Source organism: Fukomys damarensis, unplaced genomic scaffold (assembly GCF_012274545.1).
Source record: "Fukomys damarensis isolate Sample0158 unplaced genomic scaffold, DMR_v1.0_HiC HiC_scaffold_37, whole genome shotgun sequence".
Classification (NCBI taxonomy): Eukaryota; Metazoa; Chordata; class Mammalia; order Rodentia; family Bathyergidae; genus Fukomys; species Fukomys damarensis.
In genome coordinates this window covers 49,894,458-49,912,752 of record NW_022900949.1, presented here as the reverse complement: position 1 = coordinate 49,912,752, position 18,295 = coordinate 49,894,458, and the positions used below count along the sequence as shown (strand labels likewise).

General features: G+C 35.0%; 1 protein-coding gene across 3 annotated transcripts in view; it reads left to right on the top strand.

Moving 5' to 3' along the window:
- Positions 1 to 18,295, top strand: part of Stag1 (stromal antigen 1) — a 366,592-nt gene that overhangs the window by 86,759 nt on the left and 261,538 nt on the right. For all 3 annotated transcript variants that reach the window (XM_010625514.3, XM_010625515.3, XM_010625516.3), the window contains 2 exons: positions 6,620 to 6,731; positions 15,250 to 15,352. In XM_010625514.3, the coding sequence (XP_010623816.1) occupies positions 6,703 to 6,731; positions 15,250 to 15,352 (132 nt within the window). In that variant the 5' untranslated portion in view covers positions 6,620 to 6,702. The remainder of the gene's footprint in view (positions 1 to 6,619; positions 6,732 to 15,249; positions 15,353 to 18,295) is intronic.

The following is an 18,295-nucleotide window of genomic DNA, read 5'->3' as shown; positions in this document are numbered from 1 at the left end:
TAATGTGGAACATGTTTTCATGTGTTTATTTGCCATTTGTATATCATTGTTGAGGTATCTGTTAATGGTCTTTTGCTATTTTAAAATCAGATTGTTTTCTTTCTCTTGAGACTTAGAAGAACTTTGTATATTTTAGATAATGATCCTTTATCAGATATGTCACTTGCAAATATTGTCCCTAGTCTTTTTATTCTTTTGATAGCATTTTTTCCCATTAACTTTATTGGTACATTTTAGGTATACAGTACAGTTACATTCATCATTGGGATCTTGAACCTTTACATGATGTATCTTGGTTTTTATTTTTTCCCCATTCCCCTGACTTCCCTTCACCCTCCCCACCCTTCCCTATTTACAAAGACTTTATTTCCATTTTTTCCTTTTCTTGTATTTTTTCTCTTCCCTTCTTTATTGATAGTATCTATCTTTTAAATAACAGAATAACTCAATTTTAATTAAGCACAGTTTATTAAATTTTATTGCTTCTACTTTGTCTAAAAAGTCATGACATACCTAATACTTAAGGTCACTTAGGTTTTCTTCTGATGTTTACCCTACATTTGTGTAATGGTACATTTTATACTTAGGGCTTTAATCCCTTTTGAGTTAATTTTTGTGAAGGATGTAAGGTCCATATACATAAAATGTTTTTCCCCATGTGGCTGTCCAACTGCTCCAGCATCATTTTTTGAAGTCTTCCCCCCAATCCCATATTATATTGCCTTTGTTCCTTTGTTCAGAGATCTATCAGATATGTGGATTTTCCACTCCAGGCAATCCTCTAGTTCTGGGGACAGCTTAATTCATTTCACTACCTGGAGTTCATCCCACAGGTTAAGAACTTATCCTGACTACCCGCTTCCTCAGATGCAGATCATGCATAGTATGTCTCCATGTTATACACTTTTATTTGGTACCAGGGATCGAACTCGGGTCCTTGCGCTTGCAAGGCAGGCCACTGAACCGCTGAGCTAAATCCCCAGCCCTTATACACTTTTATTTGATTAGGCTATTAATTCAGGGAATTTACAAGTTTCTCCTAAGGTTTGATAATTTGCAATAACTCCTCACAGAATTCAGAAAAGAGTTGTACTGACACTTACTGGTTTATTATAAAGGACATTATAAAGGTGCTGTTGTTTGTATGTTTTTGTTTATCCTCCAGGGGCTCATGTATTAGAGGTTTGTGCCTGTGTTTCAGTATTGGAAACAGTGGGAGGTTCCTGAAGGTGGTGCCCAAAATAGGGATTAAGTAGTTCTCGTAGGACCTCTGTTATTCTTCCAAGAATCAGTTATAAAAAAGAATAAAGGCTTCTCCCCTTGTTGTGGCTTCCTGTTTCATCATGTGATCTTTCCTCTTCACATGTGCTCCCACTACTGTGATACCAATGCCCTTGAGGGCTTTAACCAGAGCTGAGCTGATGTCAGCGCAATACCCCTTAACCTTCAGAACTGGAAGGTTCTGAAGTAAACCTGTTTTCTTTATAAATCCCCCAGCCTCAGGTGGTTTTATTTTAGTAACAGTTAATGGATAGGGGCTAGGTATATAGCTCAATGGTAAAGCATGGCATAAAGGAAAGAAAAATAAAAAGGGATGTAATGAACATGAAGATGAGATCAAGAGGCATATAGGGAAAGGTGTGTAAAGGTCCTGAGGGAGGAATTTCTGTCACCATGGAGCTGTGATGTGTTACCCTGTTGGTACCCATATTTGTTTACCAGTCCAGAAACTCTGAATCCTATATAGGGTTTTTATGGAGACATTATTAAATAGGTATTATTGATCAAGTCATTGGCCATTATTAAGCTTTATATTCAGCCCTTCTCTTCCTGAATGTGGGGGGTAGAGCTGTAAGTTCAATTCTAATCAATTGGTTGATTGCTCTGACAGTTGTCCCATCCTGAAACCAACTATGGGCTTTCAATCACTAGTCAACTCAGTAACATACAAAATAGACACTCATCTCTCCAGAGATTTCAAGGATCTTGAAAGTTCTTGCATCCAGGAACCTGGGATGAAGACCTAATATATACAGTCTTTCTTATGTGTCATAAAATAAATTTGTGATTTACAGTGTCAAAATGATACTTATGTGGATCTGTTTCTGGGATTTCTATACTATTCCATTAACGTACTTGTATATTTTGCTATATTCTCATGGTCTCTATAGATTTTATAGTAAGTCTTAAAGTTGAATAGCTTCAGTCCTCTGTTCATTTCCTTCAATATTATGTTGGCTATTCTCAGTCTTTTGCTCTTCTTTGTAAACTTTAGAATCATTTTGAGTTAGCCACAAAATAACCTGCTGGGAATTTGATTGGGATTGTGTTGAATCTGTACATCTAATTGGGAAGAACTTCTTACATGACCTTGTTTGGATCCCCTAGCACAAGGTGGGGGTGAGGAGAAAAGAAGAAAAAGATAGAAAGCAATGGGAATATAGCTCAGTGTTAAAGTGCTTACCGACCATGGCATAAGGCCCTGGATTTGATCCCCTCCACCATGAGGGGGGAAAGAAAGGAAAAAAGAATCACAGCAAACGAACATTCCTATCCATAAAACATCGAATAACTTTCTGTTTATTTAATACTCCTCAAATTTCTTTAATCACTTTTACTGTTTTCCTTGTAGAAATTTTATAAATACTTTTATTAATACCCAAGTATTTTTCTTTTGACTGCTAATATAAATGGTATTGTGTTTTTAATTTCAAATTCTGTTGGTTTGTTGCTGGTATATAGGAAAGTGATTGACATATATTAATTGTGTAGTTTGCAGTCTTGCTATAGTCACATATTACATTTAGGAGTTGCTTTGATTTTTGGATCAATTTCAGATTTTTCACATAGTCATGTCTAGGAATAGAGACACTTTTATTTCTTTCCCACTTTTTGTACTTTTGGCTGAATGAGTTAGGAAGTATTCTCTCTTTTTTTGGACAACTTTGAGAAGATTGATGTTAATTCTTTTTAACTTGTGTGTGGTATAATTTATCAATAACACCATCTGGCCCATGGCTTTTCCTTATGGGGAGATTTTTGATAACCAATTCGGAGTCTTTACTCATTATGTCTTTTTTTCTGTATTTCTGTTCATTGTGTGCATATAAGTAATTTATTAACATGGTTGTTTGCCATATTCTCTTATCATTTTATTTCTGTAACTAGTAGTAGTCTCATTTGTTGATGATTTTAGTTACTTGCAAGTTCTTTTAATAATCACTATTAAGATTTGTCAATTTTGTTGATCCTTTCAAAAACCAGCTTTTGTTTTTATCGATTGTATGTATGTATTTATGTATGTATGTATGTATTTACTTTGGGTACCGGGGATTGAACTCAGGTCCTTGTGCTTACAAGGCATGTGGAAGAACCACTGAGCTAAGGATTGTATTTTTTTAAAGTCCCTATTTTTTTACACTGTTTTGTTATTTCTGTTATCTGCCTATTGTTGTAATTTGTTCTTTTTTTCATTGTTTAGGTGTATAGTTAAATAATTGAGGTTTTCTTTTTTAAAATATGGATATTTAGAGCTATATTTTCTGAGAACTGCTTTTGTTGAATTCATAAATTTTGGTGCATTCTTTTTTTTTTGATTCATTGATATTTAAAAGTGTGTTGTTTTATTCCACATATTGGTGATATTTCCAGTTTTTCTTCAGTTTTTGACTTTTAGTTTTATTTCATCATGACCAGAAAAGAGATACCTTATGATTTCAGTCTTAAAGATTATTGATAATTTGTTTTTCAGACTAAAACATCACCTATTCTGAAGTATATTTCATGTGCACACAACAAGAATGTGCACTCTGGTTGGGAGTTATTTACATGTCTTTTGGTCTAGCTAGTCCAAGTCCTGTGTTCCTTTGTTGATTTTCTATGTATATGCTTTATGTTTTATTTAGGATCATATATTAAAATTGCCAACTATACTATTTTCTCTTATCTATGGTCTTTATGTAGTTTCAGTTACTCCTGGTCAACTGTGGTCTGAAAATACTGTATTAAATAGAAATTCCAATAATAACTAAATTTAAAAATGCGTGCCATTCTGAATAGCATGATAGAAATTTCTGCCTATCCTGCTTGTGACATGAATTGTCCCTTTGTTCCTTGTTTCTGCACTGTATGCACTACCTGCCTATTACTCACTTAAATGATTGTTTCCATTCTGAGATTGCTAGTCATGGTATCTCAGTGCTTGTGGTCACATTGTCCTTATTTTACTTTATCATAGCCCCAAAGTACAAGAGCAGTGATTTTGGCAATTTGGATATATGAAAAAGAAGTCATAAATTGCCTCTTTAAAGTGCAACAGTAGGGGGTCTCAATAAGGAAAAAATTATGCTGAGGTTGCTAAGATCTGTTGTATATAAGATTTGGTACTATCTATGTTTTAGGCATCCACTGAAGGTCTTAGAGTATATGCTCTGTGGATGAGGGGTGAACTCATGTATTATTGTAGCAGTGTCTAGTTCTTTCTTCAGTTCAATTTTGTCTTTAATTCTGTAATATTTCATATATATATATTTTTTTGTTTTGTTTTGTTTTTTTTGTACTGGGGATCAGACTCGGGTCCTTGCACTTGCGAGGCAGGCAGTGGAACATTTCATATATTTTGGGACATTTCCATTTAGTATATGTCTTTTTATGATTCTTATATTTTTCTAATGAATTGTCTGTTACTAAGAAAGCTATATTACAGCTCTCTTTACTATTTGCATAGAAAATCCTTTTGTATCTTCATGCTTTCAGTCTAGTAGAATCCATATAATTGAATCACTTTTTTAAAGTTTCTTTTTTTAGCTGGGTGTGGTGTTAATTTTAGTGCCAGGGTAGACTGAGGCAGACATTCCAAAGTTTGAGCCCTGCCTGGGGAACTTGGCAATTTAGGGTGATCCTGTTTCAAAGTAAAAAGGCCTCAGTGAGAAGTTAATGTGTTCTCTGGTCATCAAACTAGTACTTTGACAGATTTCCTTAATTAAAGGGGCGAAAATGTCTCTTGGTTCTTAGTTAAGAAATTCCTTCAGTAGCCATTTAGAGCTGTACCTAAATCTTTACTTTCTACTCTGAAAGATCCCAACAGTTACCTAAAGGTGTGAGCCTGAGCATCTTCCAGGCCTCTCAGCATTTATCCAGCCCTGTGCATGCAATCTGATTTCCCAGTATACATGGTAGTCCTTGAAGCTCTAAGTCCCTAACATATCTTCCTATTCATATTCTACTTACAGGGTTCATTGATTATTTGCTGCTAATGTCATAGGCTGTCTCTTGCCTTGTGCAGCTATAGTTCTTTTAACAGATCCTATCTGGGAAGCTCTTAAAAAAATGTATAACCATCATTTTTTAGAACAATGTTCATGTTGCCTTTTGTTGTACCAGCAAGCTACACTATGAATTTCATCTGCTGTTCCCATTGGCACTGATGAGTTAGAGAATCAGGGACAGTGTGTAGGGAATCAAAATGCTATTTTAATTTTTTACCAAATTTAGTAGCTTTTTTCTTTGGTAGGCACTCCTATTTGTTGAAAGTTTTTATTAGATTTGAAATTTCTTTATAAGTTGATTTTGTTGATTTTTGCTAACTTAAGAACTAGTTCCATGTTGTTACTCTTTCCTTTTATTTTTCAAAGATTGTTATTACTTATTATATAATTTAGGGTCAACTTATTTTCTCTCAACATATCTTCAAATTTTCCAACATTAAAAGATGTTACTTTACTATCTATCTTCCGGCTTACATAGTTACTAACAAGAAGTCTAATTCAAAAGCTTTTTGCATAATTTCTTAACCTTTTCTCTCTGTCTGGAATTCCAATTATATTTATACCTTTGATTTTCTAATATGGCCAATTTTGGATACTCAGTTTTGTCTTTTTTTTTTTTTTTATAAAAGTAGTTATTGTTCACAGTAAATTTGAGGAGAAAGTGCAATTTTGTTAAACTTAATCATCCTTACACCTGCATAACCTTCTTCAACTATCAATATGTTGCACCAGAGTGGTACATTTCTTATAGTTGAATCCACACTGTCTTGTCTTTACCACCTGAAGTCTGTATAATGTTACAGTTCACTCTTGATTTTGTATATTCTGAGGGTTTTGATAAACATATGATACAAATCCATTCTTACAGTATCCTTTAGAATAGTTTTACTGTCCTAAAAATTCTTTTCGCTCTGCCTGTTTTCCTTGCCATCCCCCAGACCCTGGCAACCACTGATCCTTTTATGGTCTCAATGCATTTATCTTTTCCAAAATGTCATATAGTTGGAATTACAAAATATGTAATATTTTCAAATTCTTCAAGTTAGTAATGTGCTTTAAAAAAGTTCCTTCGTGTCATTTCATGGCTTGATAGTTCATTTCCTTTGAACATGAAATAATACTCTCTGGGTATAAGACAATTTATCCATTCATTTAATGAAGGACATCTTGGTTGCTTTTAAGTTTTAGGAGTTATGATTAAAATTAAGGCAAACATCCTATGAAGGCTTCTCTGTGGATATGTGTTCAACTTTGGTAAATATCAAGTACTGCGATTGCCGAAAGCTTATGTATTCTGGCATATTTATTTTATAATAATTCATTTTATAATCATTTTCTTTTTTAATTAACAGGATCCCCTTTAAGGTTGTTTCAAAAGTTTTGAGTTGTACAGAACTTCATTATTTTGCTGTATTGTGGAACAACATCTCCAACAATGATTACTTCAGAGTTACCAGTGTTACAGTAAGTATTCATATTTTTTAAAAGGGACAAATGTACATATTTATCACAATGATCTCTTTGATTTGGTATCAGCTGTGTTCTCTGTTATTGGCATAATGTATTTGAAATTGAAACATTAGGGTATGTATTTGCCATATGCAGCCATGTCCCTGCTATTGGAATGTCAGCATGTTTTCTACTACTGAACAGAAAAAGGTGTTAGTGTGCTATTCAAGGTTCAGCAAATTATGGCCTGAAAATCAAATCTAATATGTTATTGGATCAGAATTATAATTATTTCTTTACATAGTGTTCATGGCTTTTGTGTGCTACAAGTTGAGCTAGTGACTGAATTTTTGTAGAAAGCCTAAAATATTCAGTCTGGCTATTTAGAAGAAAAAAATCCTTGACTTCTATTCTGTATCTCCTTGTTTTTTGCCCTGTTCCTGTTCTTTTAGCTTCTTCATTAAGATTTTTTTCCCTGAGATTAAGATTGGTGAACCATTCAGATTATTGATAGTAATTTTAGGAAAACTGCCATTTGGTATTTTTGGTGGCATATCATTAGATTTGTTGGATTTGTATTTAGATTTAGAAGTGGAACTTACTTTGGAATTCTCTGGAAAATGTGATTATGGTAATAGCAGATATGGTACCATTTATAGCTTTTGCCAAGATGCAACTCAGGGATCCTACATACTTATAATCCTATATGATAATGTTGGTTTGGCTATAATGAAAGTGATTAGCTGTTTAAGCAATTATTTATGTTAGTGTCCTTGTTTATTTATATACCTCTTCTCTAAGAGACAGGCTCTGTTTTCTTGGCCTTTTCCACAGAATTCTAATATACAAAGCTTTCCAAATTTCTTTACCTTCTTCAAAGATCACAAATATTGTCCCCTCTTTTTTCTCTCAAATATGGGAGGTAGAATTTAACTCTTTTCTGCCTAATTTACCTTACTCCCCTGTACTAACTCAAATATAATACTGAGTTTAGAGGTCTCTAAATAGTATTTTCTTTTATTTTGTAGTTATGCACTTCTGCTTTATTCATCCAACTCACTATTTATGTCTTACTTGAGTTATCATGGCTCTGGCAAAGTTCCTTTAAACCCTTAGAGATGTGGTAGATATCCTTTTGTGTTCCTACATTTCATATGTTCTTTTCTCACCTGCATAATGTTGCCCCTCAGTGGCTCTGACCCACTTCCTAAACTATACACGTTTGTCTTATTTTCGTATGTTCTACTTCTAGCACACTGATAGTAGCATTAGTGATGAACTATGAGACAGATTGGTATTTAAATTCTTTATTTATTTAAAATGTTTCATTACACTACCTTGTTTACAGTATATGATTACGTTCATTGTCGGAAGTTGGCACATGGTGCATCTTAATTCTTTTTACATACTGTGTTTATATTTACAGAATATCCATTGTATTTAATATTATGTTTTATAAGTGAATTTATGTGTATTGGATCGTGATGATCTGGGATCTCAGTAAATGAATTGAGCTCTGGTTTATATTTTTCAGCTGGAAATGGTACTCTTATGAGAATTTATATAGTTTTATGATAGTATATGGTCTTAGGGTGAATTTTGTGAAGGTGTTTGCATCTTAATCCGTCTGTTGCATCTTAATCCATCTTTCTTAAACCATCTGTTGTGTTGTGTGTTCCAGTGTAGCTTGCCTTGACTCTGACAAAACATGTGAGACAATCAACTTAAAAGGAAAACAGGTTTATTTTGGTGTAGTTTCAGAGGCCCCTGTCCATTACTAAATACATGTTGGCATGATGTAAGCTCCAAAGGGGTTGGGCAGCACTGTGTTTATGGCCTTACTAGCTGTAACTCACATGGCCACTTTTTCTTACTGATTCTTCTTGCTGCCTGCAGCTTTCCTGGGCACCCCTGTCTTTTTAGCATCTCCATTGCAGCTTCAGGTTTACTTTCACAGCTTTGTACATTGCTCTACTACAATCCATCCATGCACTGCATGGCCTCTTAGGCCTTCCTTTGAAATTTTGGTGAAAGTCTTCATCACCCCCATAACTCTGTATACTTGGCAAAACCAGCACCATGTGGATGACACCAACATCTGTCATCTGTTTCAAGTGTGCCATGGTGTGCTCACACTATGGCTACAGTGGCCTCTGAGTGCCTCGATGACAAAGGAATCCCATGGGAACAATTCAGGGGTGGCTCTCTGTGAGCGAAATGAAAATCTTTGAAAGTAGTTTACACCTTTGTGGCTCCAGTGAGTAGGTTTTGTTGCTCCCTCCCCCCATCAAACACTTTAAAGGCATTTTTACTACTGTTCCAGTATAAAACTCTTCTTTTCTTGTTAATGGCATTAGCAGCTGCAGCCACAATTTCCTTGGCAATGCCCTTTAGGTACTCCTTTTTAGCCACATTCTGAAATTTTCAAATCTTTGCCACTCTGCTTTTTTTGTAACAAATTATAACCATGTATCTGGCTGAAAGCAGTCAGCAGTGTTGCTGCCAGAGTGCCTTGCTACCTTGAAATTTCCCCTGCCAGATAAACTAGTCCATTACCTTTAAGCTCAGCCTCCCATAAAGACTCAGAGAATGGACTAAAGGAAGCCAAATTCTTTGCCATGGTGTAACAGTGATGTCTTCTAGTCCAGCTTCCCAGTAGATTCTTCATTTTCACCTCACATTTCATGGGCATAACTTCTGTGGACATTTCAGCATTCTGTTTTTAGGAACCCTTACAAGAAATGCTTCTTAAGCTCCGTTTACAGCACTTTATGCTTTCTTCGTCCTATTTCTTTAAACTTCCAGATTCCTCCTTCAATTCTCTTCCAAAGGTTTCTGAATCACATTGTTAGGGATAGTTACAAGAATGAACTTACCACTTGCCTGTGTAGACAGATTTTTGATGTTGTAAAAAACATGTGAGGTAAATAGGTTTTAAAAAGGGAAAGCTTGTTTTGTGGCTCATAGTTTTGAAAGTTTCATTTCATGGGTGATTGGATTTTGTCTTTTTTGGCCAGTGGTAAGACAGTGTATGGTGAAGACAGTGAGTGGGGGAACAAAGCGGCTCTCTTCTTGGCAGCTGGCAGAGAGAAGCTGGAAGGGGCCAGGGTCCTAATGCCCCTTTCAAGAGCACCCCTCCACCCAGTTCCTCCTACCTTTTACAAATTTTAACACCTCTGAATAATACCACAGGCTAGCTACTAAGCCTTTAACAGATGGGCCTTTGTGGGACACTTGTCCAAACCATAGTACCTGCCTTCATTGTTGAGAAAGAAACTTCAATTTCTATTATCAGTAAAGTGAAGTTGATATATTAGAAGTTGATTTCTATGGTTGCCTTAAAAACGAAAGCAAAACATTATGTACTAAATATTTTAAATGATCAATGAGTTAGGAAAGTCATAGTGATTGACCTTATTATTCCCTAGGTGATTTACTTAATATGCTGATGGATTTTTTTTTTCCCCTTTAGTGCTATTGCTGTTCACAATTATCAGCCTGGGATTTAGCTCAGTGGCACCGCACCTGCCTCACGAGTGCAAAGTCCTGAGTTTGATCTTCAGTACCCCCCTAAAAAAAAAGAATTATCAAAGTATTATTATGTACTGCATGTTTATAGTCCATTGGTATTCCAGATTCAGGGTAGATTAGGTAGAACAGACTCATTCTTTGTTGCCATATAACTTACAAAGGGAGATGTTAAACAATCACAGTTGGAAAATTTTGAGTTTCCATTGATGCTATGAAGGAAAAGTTAGGCATACTGTTATAATTTTAATGCTTTTAATTTTCTTTCATAAAAATGGAGCAGTTGCGTTGAGAGGTCTGAAGTGGGAGATGAGTGTGGGAAATGAAGAAGGGAGCAGGGTATTATTCCAGAACAAAGTCCCTGAGATAGGAGGAAGCATATTATATTTGAAGCTCTGAAATAAAGTCTTTTTTCGCCCAAGTTTTTTTGGGGGTACGGTTATGGAAAGTGACACAAGAATGCTTCTGGATAGAGAGGAACAGTATCGTACTGGGACTTGCTAAGTTATATTTGGAAATATGTTGTCTGTCTCTTCTGCATTGGGAAGCAACTGTGGTTTTCAGCAGAGAGGAGATAAGAATATATAATATAATGTAATATAATATAATTAAAATTATATGTAAAATTACACTGAGTGCAGTGTAGTGATTACATTGGAAGAGCCAATACAAGAAAGAAGACTAATTAAGAGGAGGCTTTTTGTCACTGGCAGTAATAAATTGCACTAAAGGGGTTTGAATAGAGATGAAGAGAAGTAAATGGAATTTTTTGAGTTTTACAAAGGGAGAAAAATCATTTTTGTAAGATCTGATCTGATTCATTTTTTTGTTTTTGTCTCACACTGTAATTCTGGAGTCTCACACTGTAATTCTGGCTGGCCTTGAACTCACCATGTAACCTAGATTGGTCCTGTCTCAGCTTCTCAAGTTCTGGGATTATAGGTGTGCGGCTCCATGCTTAGCCTTATCTGATCTTATATGATTTTAATTTATGTTCAGTAATCTTATACAGATAAATGTTAGCCATTAATAGGGCTGTTGAAAAACAGATTGGTCAGTTTCAGCTTGTGTACCACAGAACCATCATTTCCACTGTGTCTTACCTGAGAGAGCTTGTTTGTGATGTGTAATAATTTATCTACAAGGAAAGTCATTGCAACTCTTTTTAATATTGTAAGTGACATCGTAAGTACTCAAATGATAGAGAAATAATTAAATGAATTCTGTACATACTATGGAATCCCATGCATTAAAATGGAAAATTTCAAACTGTTAATGGCATTCCACAGATTGGGATTCAGAGAAATGCAGCTTTTCCTTGTGTTCTTTTTGATGCTTAAACCCCCAAAATATTCATTATATATTCTAATAAGTAAATACACATATACCAATAGGATTTATTAGCTATTTGTTAACAATAATTCTTGCCTTTTAGGCTGGCTGCAGTTGGCAGCATTATTAACCAAATCATAATTTTGTGGTTGTCATTAAATTATATTGCTTAAACACATGGTAGCTTTATTAATAAGTCACTTATTATATCCTTGTACTGGCTTGCTCTTGAGGTTGCCTAGAGATTTCTATAAGTATCAAGAGCAGTAGTGGATTTTCTCTACATAAGATACATAAAAGCGTAACTCGCATTCTAGTATTCTGACACAGAAATAGAAATTTACATTCACTTGGAGGTGTAACTGGACTCTTCCACTTACTAGATGTGTGCCTATGGACAAATATGTCAGGTCATTTACTCATCTGTAAAATTAGGACAGTGATATGTTTCTTACAATTTTATATATGTTTCTATAAACTAAAAGTGTATGTTAAACATGATTTATTTAGACTGTAGTGATGTGCAGAAGCAATATGGTTAACTTTTCTTCCCAAGAGACAAGAGTGACTAGATCAAGGATAGATAAACTACTGCTGAGATCTCAAATGCTTGTTTTTGTAAATAATATTACTGGAACATAGCCACGCCTATCATTTACATATTATCTGTGGTTGCATCTATGCAGTGACGTAAGAGCTGAGAAGTAGATATAAGACATTAAGACTTAAAAATCTTTTAAGAAAAAATTTATTGACCTCTGGATGTAAAATATTATTTACAATTTAAATTTATTTATTTTTTGGTTTCAGAGCTCGAACTTGGGACGTTGCACTTGTGAGGCAGGCGGCAGAACCACTGAGCTAAATCTCCAGCCCTTATTTACAATTTTAAATATCAAATTACCTTTAATAATTTAAAAAACGAAAGAGCAGCCTTATGTAAGACTATTCTAGCAGTAGTATGTAGAATGTGTTGTAGTGGAGAGAAGACAAGAACCAGGGTGATAAATCAAAATTGTTTTGGGGATTCATGATCTTCAAAAGAGTGCCAGACAGATTATTATACTGAAAAAGATAATTGAGGACTTGTGTTAGCAGAAGACATGTAGAAAGAGTGACACAATACAATAATTGTGATGATAAATTTATATAGTAATTTAAAATACACTGATGAGTTAACTTTAGAAATCAGTTAATGCTATTTTTATAAACAAGTCAGAATTGGACTTAATTTTATTTTTAAAATTATAATTACTCATATTGATTATACAAATTAATGGAAATCACAGTGATCGTTCTATACATGCATACATCATGCATTGGTCATGACCTTCCACTCCTCTTCTGCCCCCAACCCTGAAACTCCCGATCCTCTTAAACCTAATTTCAGATGAGGTTTTTGATAAATTAGAAGTGACTTTCAAAGAAAGAGATCACACATGCAAGTTAATAATCTTGAATTAGAGATCTGGAATGTGATCAGGTCTACTGATTAAAGCTTTTGAAGTTATTTGCATAGAAGTTGGATATCACCAGGCATAGTGCCTGAAATCCCACTTGGGAAGCTGAGACAGTAGGATTGCCATGAGTTTGAGTTCAAGGACAGGCTGAACTACACAATAAGATCCTGTCTCAAAAAAACAAAAACACTAACTAAACAAAAGTTAGATTTCTAAATAATAAGAAATGTGGACTGGAGACAGAGAAGCAGACACTAAATAATTGATTTTTTAAAAAGGAATTAAGATAGAACAAGACTATGAAGAGCTTTAATGGAGATTGAGAAATAATAATTATAAATTGGGCTTCATATTTGCTGTATATTCTTCACACTGTTTACAGTATTAAGCAGAGTCCTAATGGAATTGTCGATGTAGAATTCAGTGCAAAATTCCTCTTTGTAGGAGCAGTCCTTTCCTGTGCCATGTTGGAGCTAGTCTGTATTGATTTGTAAAAGCCAAAAATTTGCAGGCCAAGTCAGTACAACAAACATTGTAAAAAGTTAGATTATATAAACTTTGAATTAATAATATTAATATGAGTCATAAGTACTCAAAATTCATCATTTTGTAATTGAAATCTATTATCTCCATCCCCATATCTTCTACCCCCTTATTAGGCACTGAACACAGCCTTTGCAGTAGGCTACATTCCTAGCCATTAATTAATTAATTAATTAATTAATTTCTTACAGGGATTGAACTTTGGACCTTGCACTTGGGAGGCAGGTGGCAGCACCTGCTAAATCACCAGCCCCAAGCCTTTTTATTTTTTGAGACAGGGTTTTGCAGGTTTGAACTTGAGATTTTCCTACTTCAGTCTCTCAGAGTGCTGGGATTATAGATGCACACCACCATACCTGCCTTATATCAGTTTATCTTGAGGTTATTTGCATCTGTTGTTTGCATGTATGGTGCAATTGTGCTTTAATAGTATACTACTGTTTATCACTTCCCAGCTCTGGGTTTTGTGATACCACTTTGTTTGAAATTGTCTGGGGTGGGAGTATGTACATCATTAAAATCAGCAAATGCTACAAACCCTGATTTGATTCATTGTTTTGCTGATTGTGGATTTCTTTCTCCCTTCTTCCTCCTCCCCCTCGTTCCCTTATTCCCCTCTTCCTCCTCTCCCTCCCTTCTCCCTGCATGTACTGCTGCTGTTTCTTCTGTGTGCATGTGTGATTGTGTGTCATTGAGACAAGCTCTCTCTGGGCACTCCAGGCTGACCTTGAACTTGGTATCTCAAGCTGGCTTCCACCTCACAGCAATCTTTCTGCCTCATCTTCCCAAATGTTGGGATTACAGGCATGTGCTAGCACGCCTGACAATTGTTTGTGGATTTAAGAAACTCATATTTTATGACAAAGATTAAACTTTGAAGTGTATTAGGCATATTATGAGCAGCTCAAAATTGAGAAAGTATTCTTCCAGTATTGAGAACTATTATCTTTTTGTTTGTTTTTGTACCGGGGATTGAACCTGGGACCTCGTGTTTGGGAGGCAGGCAGCCGAACCACTGAGCTAAACCCCCAGCCTGAGAACTATTACCTGATTAAACAGTGTTACTCACAGCATTGGTTAATGAGTGAAGTTCCAGTAGTTGTCTATTTTTGGCCTACATCTTTTCATTAAAGTGAAAAAAAATACCCACAATAATCTTTAATATCAAAATTCCTACTTATCAGTTGTGACCATCAGTTACATAAGGATGTGATTGTTGTCAAGAATGTCAACTCTCCCTAAAGAATATCAAACTCATTCTCTGAGAATCAAGTTGCTATAAAATTTAATGTATTTGCATGTATTTTTTGAAGAGCCACTTGCTGAACAGTTGCTAAGACATTACTGACTTTAATGAGTTTTATAAAATTTTTTTCAAGTCTTCATCTTTTTATACTAAAAAATTAATCTTTTGCAGTTGTATTTTACATTTATGTATTGTATAGCAGCTGCCATTTCAACAGTAATTTCCTACTCTTTATTTGGGGGAATTCATATCACTCAGTGTTATGACAGTAGGAAGGGAAGGTAATTTTTTTTTTGATTCACTGAAGAGTTTTTCTGAAAAATATTTACCATTTCTAGCAGTATAGCAAGAGGTAAGGAAACAGTTGAACAGAACTGCATTGTGTTTATTCATTTGTTTACTAAAATAATATGACATTTTCTAGGGATTCAACTAATGAAACTACTGCCCATTCTGATGCTGGCAGCGAACTTGAAGAAACAGAGGTCAAGGGAAAAAGAAAAAGGGGTCGTCCTGGCCGGCCTCCAGTATGTATTATACTTCTCTTCTTTGTTCCTTTAATGGTTGCCATATAAGTAGACTTGATATAAGCTATTTTTTAAAAATGTCAGTGATACATTAGAAATTCTTGGAAACTTTGTAAATTGGCTTACAGTGATCAGAAAAAAGGCAATTATTGTAGTGTCATTTTTTTCACCTTGGTGATCCATGTATAGGCATAGAGGAAGTTATGACATTAAATGAAGTTTAGTTTAAGATATTCTGCTTTTCACATGTAACTAATTTCCTGTGAGTGCCTAAGTATGCATTTTGGTAGTACTGGTTTGGAGATTGGGGATTGTCTCAAAATACATATTTTTTTCATTAAGCTTGTTGGTACTTTTTTGGGTGTACAGGTACATTCATCATTGGGATCTTTTACCTTTATGTGATGTATCTGGTTCTTGTTTTTTCCCCATTCCCCTGCCCTTCCTTCACCCCCTCCACCCTCAGAATATATTCTTATTGATACATAAGTGGAAATTCAGAAGAGTGATAACTACATTAAATGATATATTTACATATACTAAGAATCATAGTTATTAAGATATATAAGCTTTCAGAGATAGCTTTTATTCTGCACTCAATGAAGGGATTTGCTATTATGAGACATAATAGCATAATAAACACACACAGACCCCACCTTTACCCCTTCAACACTTTTCAGGTTTGCTAAGTGACCAATCTTGTTTCATCTCTTCATCTCTTTTCCTTCTTTCTTAGATTATTTTTGAGGTCATCTTTGACATTAATTCATCTATGGCTATTTCAGCATGTATTGCTGTGTTGGAGAAAAACCTTTTTCTTCTGTTGTCACACCGTACCAATCAGTTCAGAAGACTTACTTGACTTCAAAAGTGGCATTTCTCTTCACCAGAAATCTTTTTTTTTTAGTACTGGGGATCGAACTCAGGACCTTGTGCTGTTGAGGCAGGTGGCAGCACCACTGAGCTAAATCTCCGGCCCTCCAGTTCATTTGTGACAGCTTGTGTTAGGTGTCACAAGTTGAACTTCCCAAGATTCTACCCCTTAGATATAAGTTGCAAGCCCCAAGTTGTTCTACCTATACTTCTGACCTACTGTGTATAAATTGTCATTCTTAGAATCTGCTCCTCAGGTGTTTGTTAATGGTACTGGGGATCGAAACTAGGATCTTTACTGAGCTGTATCTCCAGGCCTTTTTAAAGGAGACAGTCTTACTAAGTTGTCCAACAGGCTGAAGTTGAACTTGTGTTTCTCCTGTCTTAGTCCCAAAGAGCGCTGGGATTACATGCATGTGCCACCATACCTGGCTTCCTCTCAGATTTGGTTAATTTCCTTAAACAACCCAGGGAAACATTTAACCACTTTATTGAAAGATACGACAGAAGGGACATGGAGCCTCGGTACCCACTGAGTGGTACACTACGAGGCCCTTTGCATGTTCAGTTGTCCAGACTGTCTGAATTCTGTTGTTTAGAGGCTTTGTGGAAACTTCATTGTGTATATAATGCTTTCTTAACCTTTTTTTTGTTTGTTTGTTTGTACGAGAATTGAACTCTAGTCCTTGTGCTTGTGAGGCAGGCGCCGGAACCACTGAACTAAATCCCCAGCCCATTGTATATATAATGCTAATAGACTAAGTATAGAAATAATGCAGTACCTGTTTCAGTATTCTTCTTTGCCTGTTTGTGCAACATTCTTCTCTCTAGGGTACAGGCATACCACTCTGTAATGAGGGGAGGGTCTTACAATTTACTTTTGGGCATTGGTAAGATTAGATAATTAGTTTGTGCCTAATTCCAAGACAAGAAGGTAGGAGAAGTTGAGAGTTTCTAGTACTCAACCTGAAGGAGAAAAACTACTTTCCCAGGACTGCCTTTGGAACATAGTTATGAGCCAGGAACAAATCAATAAGAGTTACATATCATATCATAATTGCTAAAACAAAAAAAAAGTAAGGACTTTTCTTTTTCTGTCTTTTTAAAGCATCACTACAATATCAACATACCTGAAGATAATAGTATTTTATTAACATCACCAAATAAACTCTTATAAAATAATTATTTCATAAATGTTCTGATTTTTGAAACATAATTTGGTGGTTAGAATCATCATGCAAATTCAGTCCAACTATTGAAAGTTATGTTTATATTGTTTTCTTGTTGTTTTGTTTTGTTTTTTGGTACTGGGAATTGGACTTGGGACCTTGCACTTCTTACGAGATAATTTCTTGTAATAAATTACTCAACAAGACTAGTTTTGATGTAGTTTAATCATTATTTATGTCTGTTTGCAACAATGTTTAATTGCTTACTTTTCCAAGCCAATGTGAAAAAAAGAAAGGGCAACTTTATTTGACTGTACAGTTGCTATTATCATTCACTTTTAAAGGAAAAAGTTATGGGGAAATACATGCTTTATGATAATTTCTTGTAATAAATTACTCAACAAGACTAGTTTTGATGTAGTTTAATCATTATTTATGTCTGTTTGCAACAATGTTTAATTGCTTACTTTTCCAAGCCAATGTGAAAAAAAGAAAGGGCAACTTTATTTGACTGTACAGTTGCTATTATCATTCACTTTTAAAGGAAAAAGTTATGGGGAAATACATGCTTTATTATCACTTTTGTAATAATTCTTCATATGTAGAGATACTTGGTATAATATTTCTTTTTTTTTATTGAGTTTATTGGTACAATCTAGGTATACAATACAGTTATATTCGTCATTGGGATTCTGTACCTTTACATAATAGGTCTTGATTCTCATTTTTTCCCCTTGTCCCTGCCCTCCCTTCACCCCCTCCTCCCCTCCCCATTTACAAACACTTTATTTCCATTTTTACAGTTTCTCATATTTTTTTCCTCTCCCTTATTACCTTTCCCCCACCCTTCCCACTTTCCCTACACCTTTAGCCCTTTACTTCCTACTTCACATTATTAATT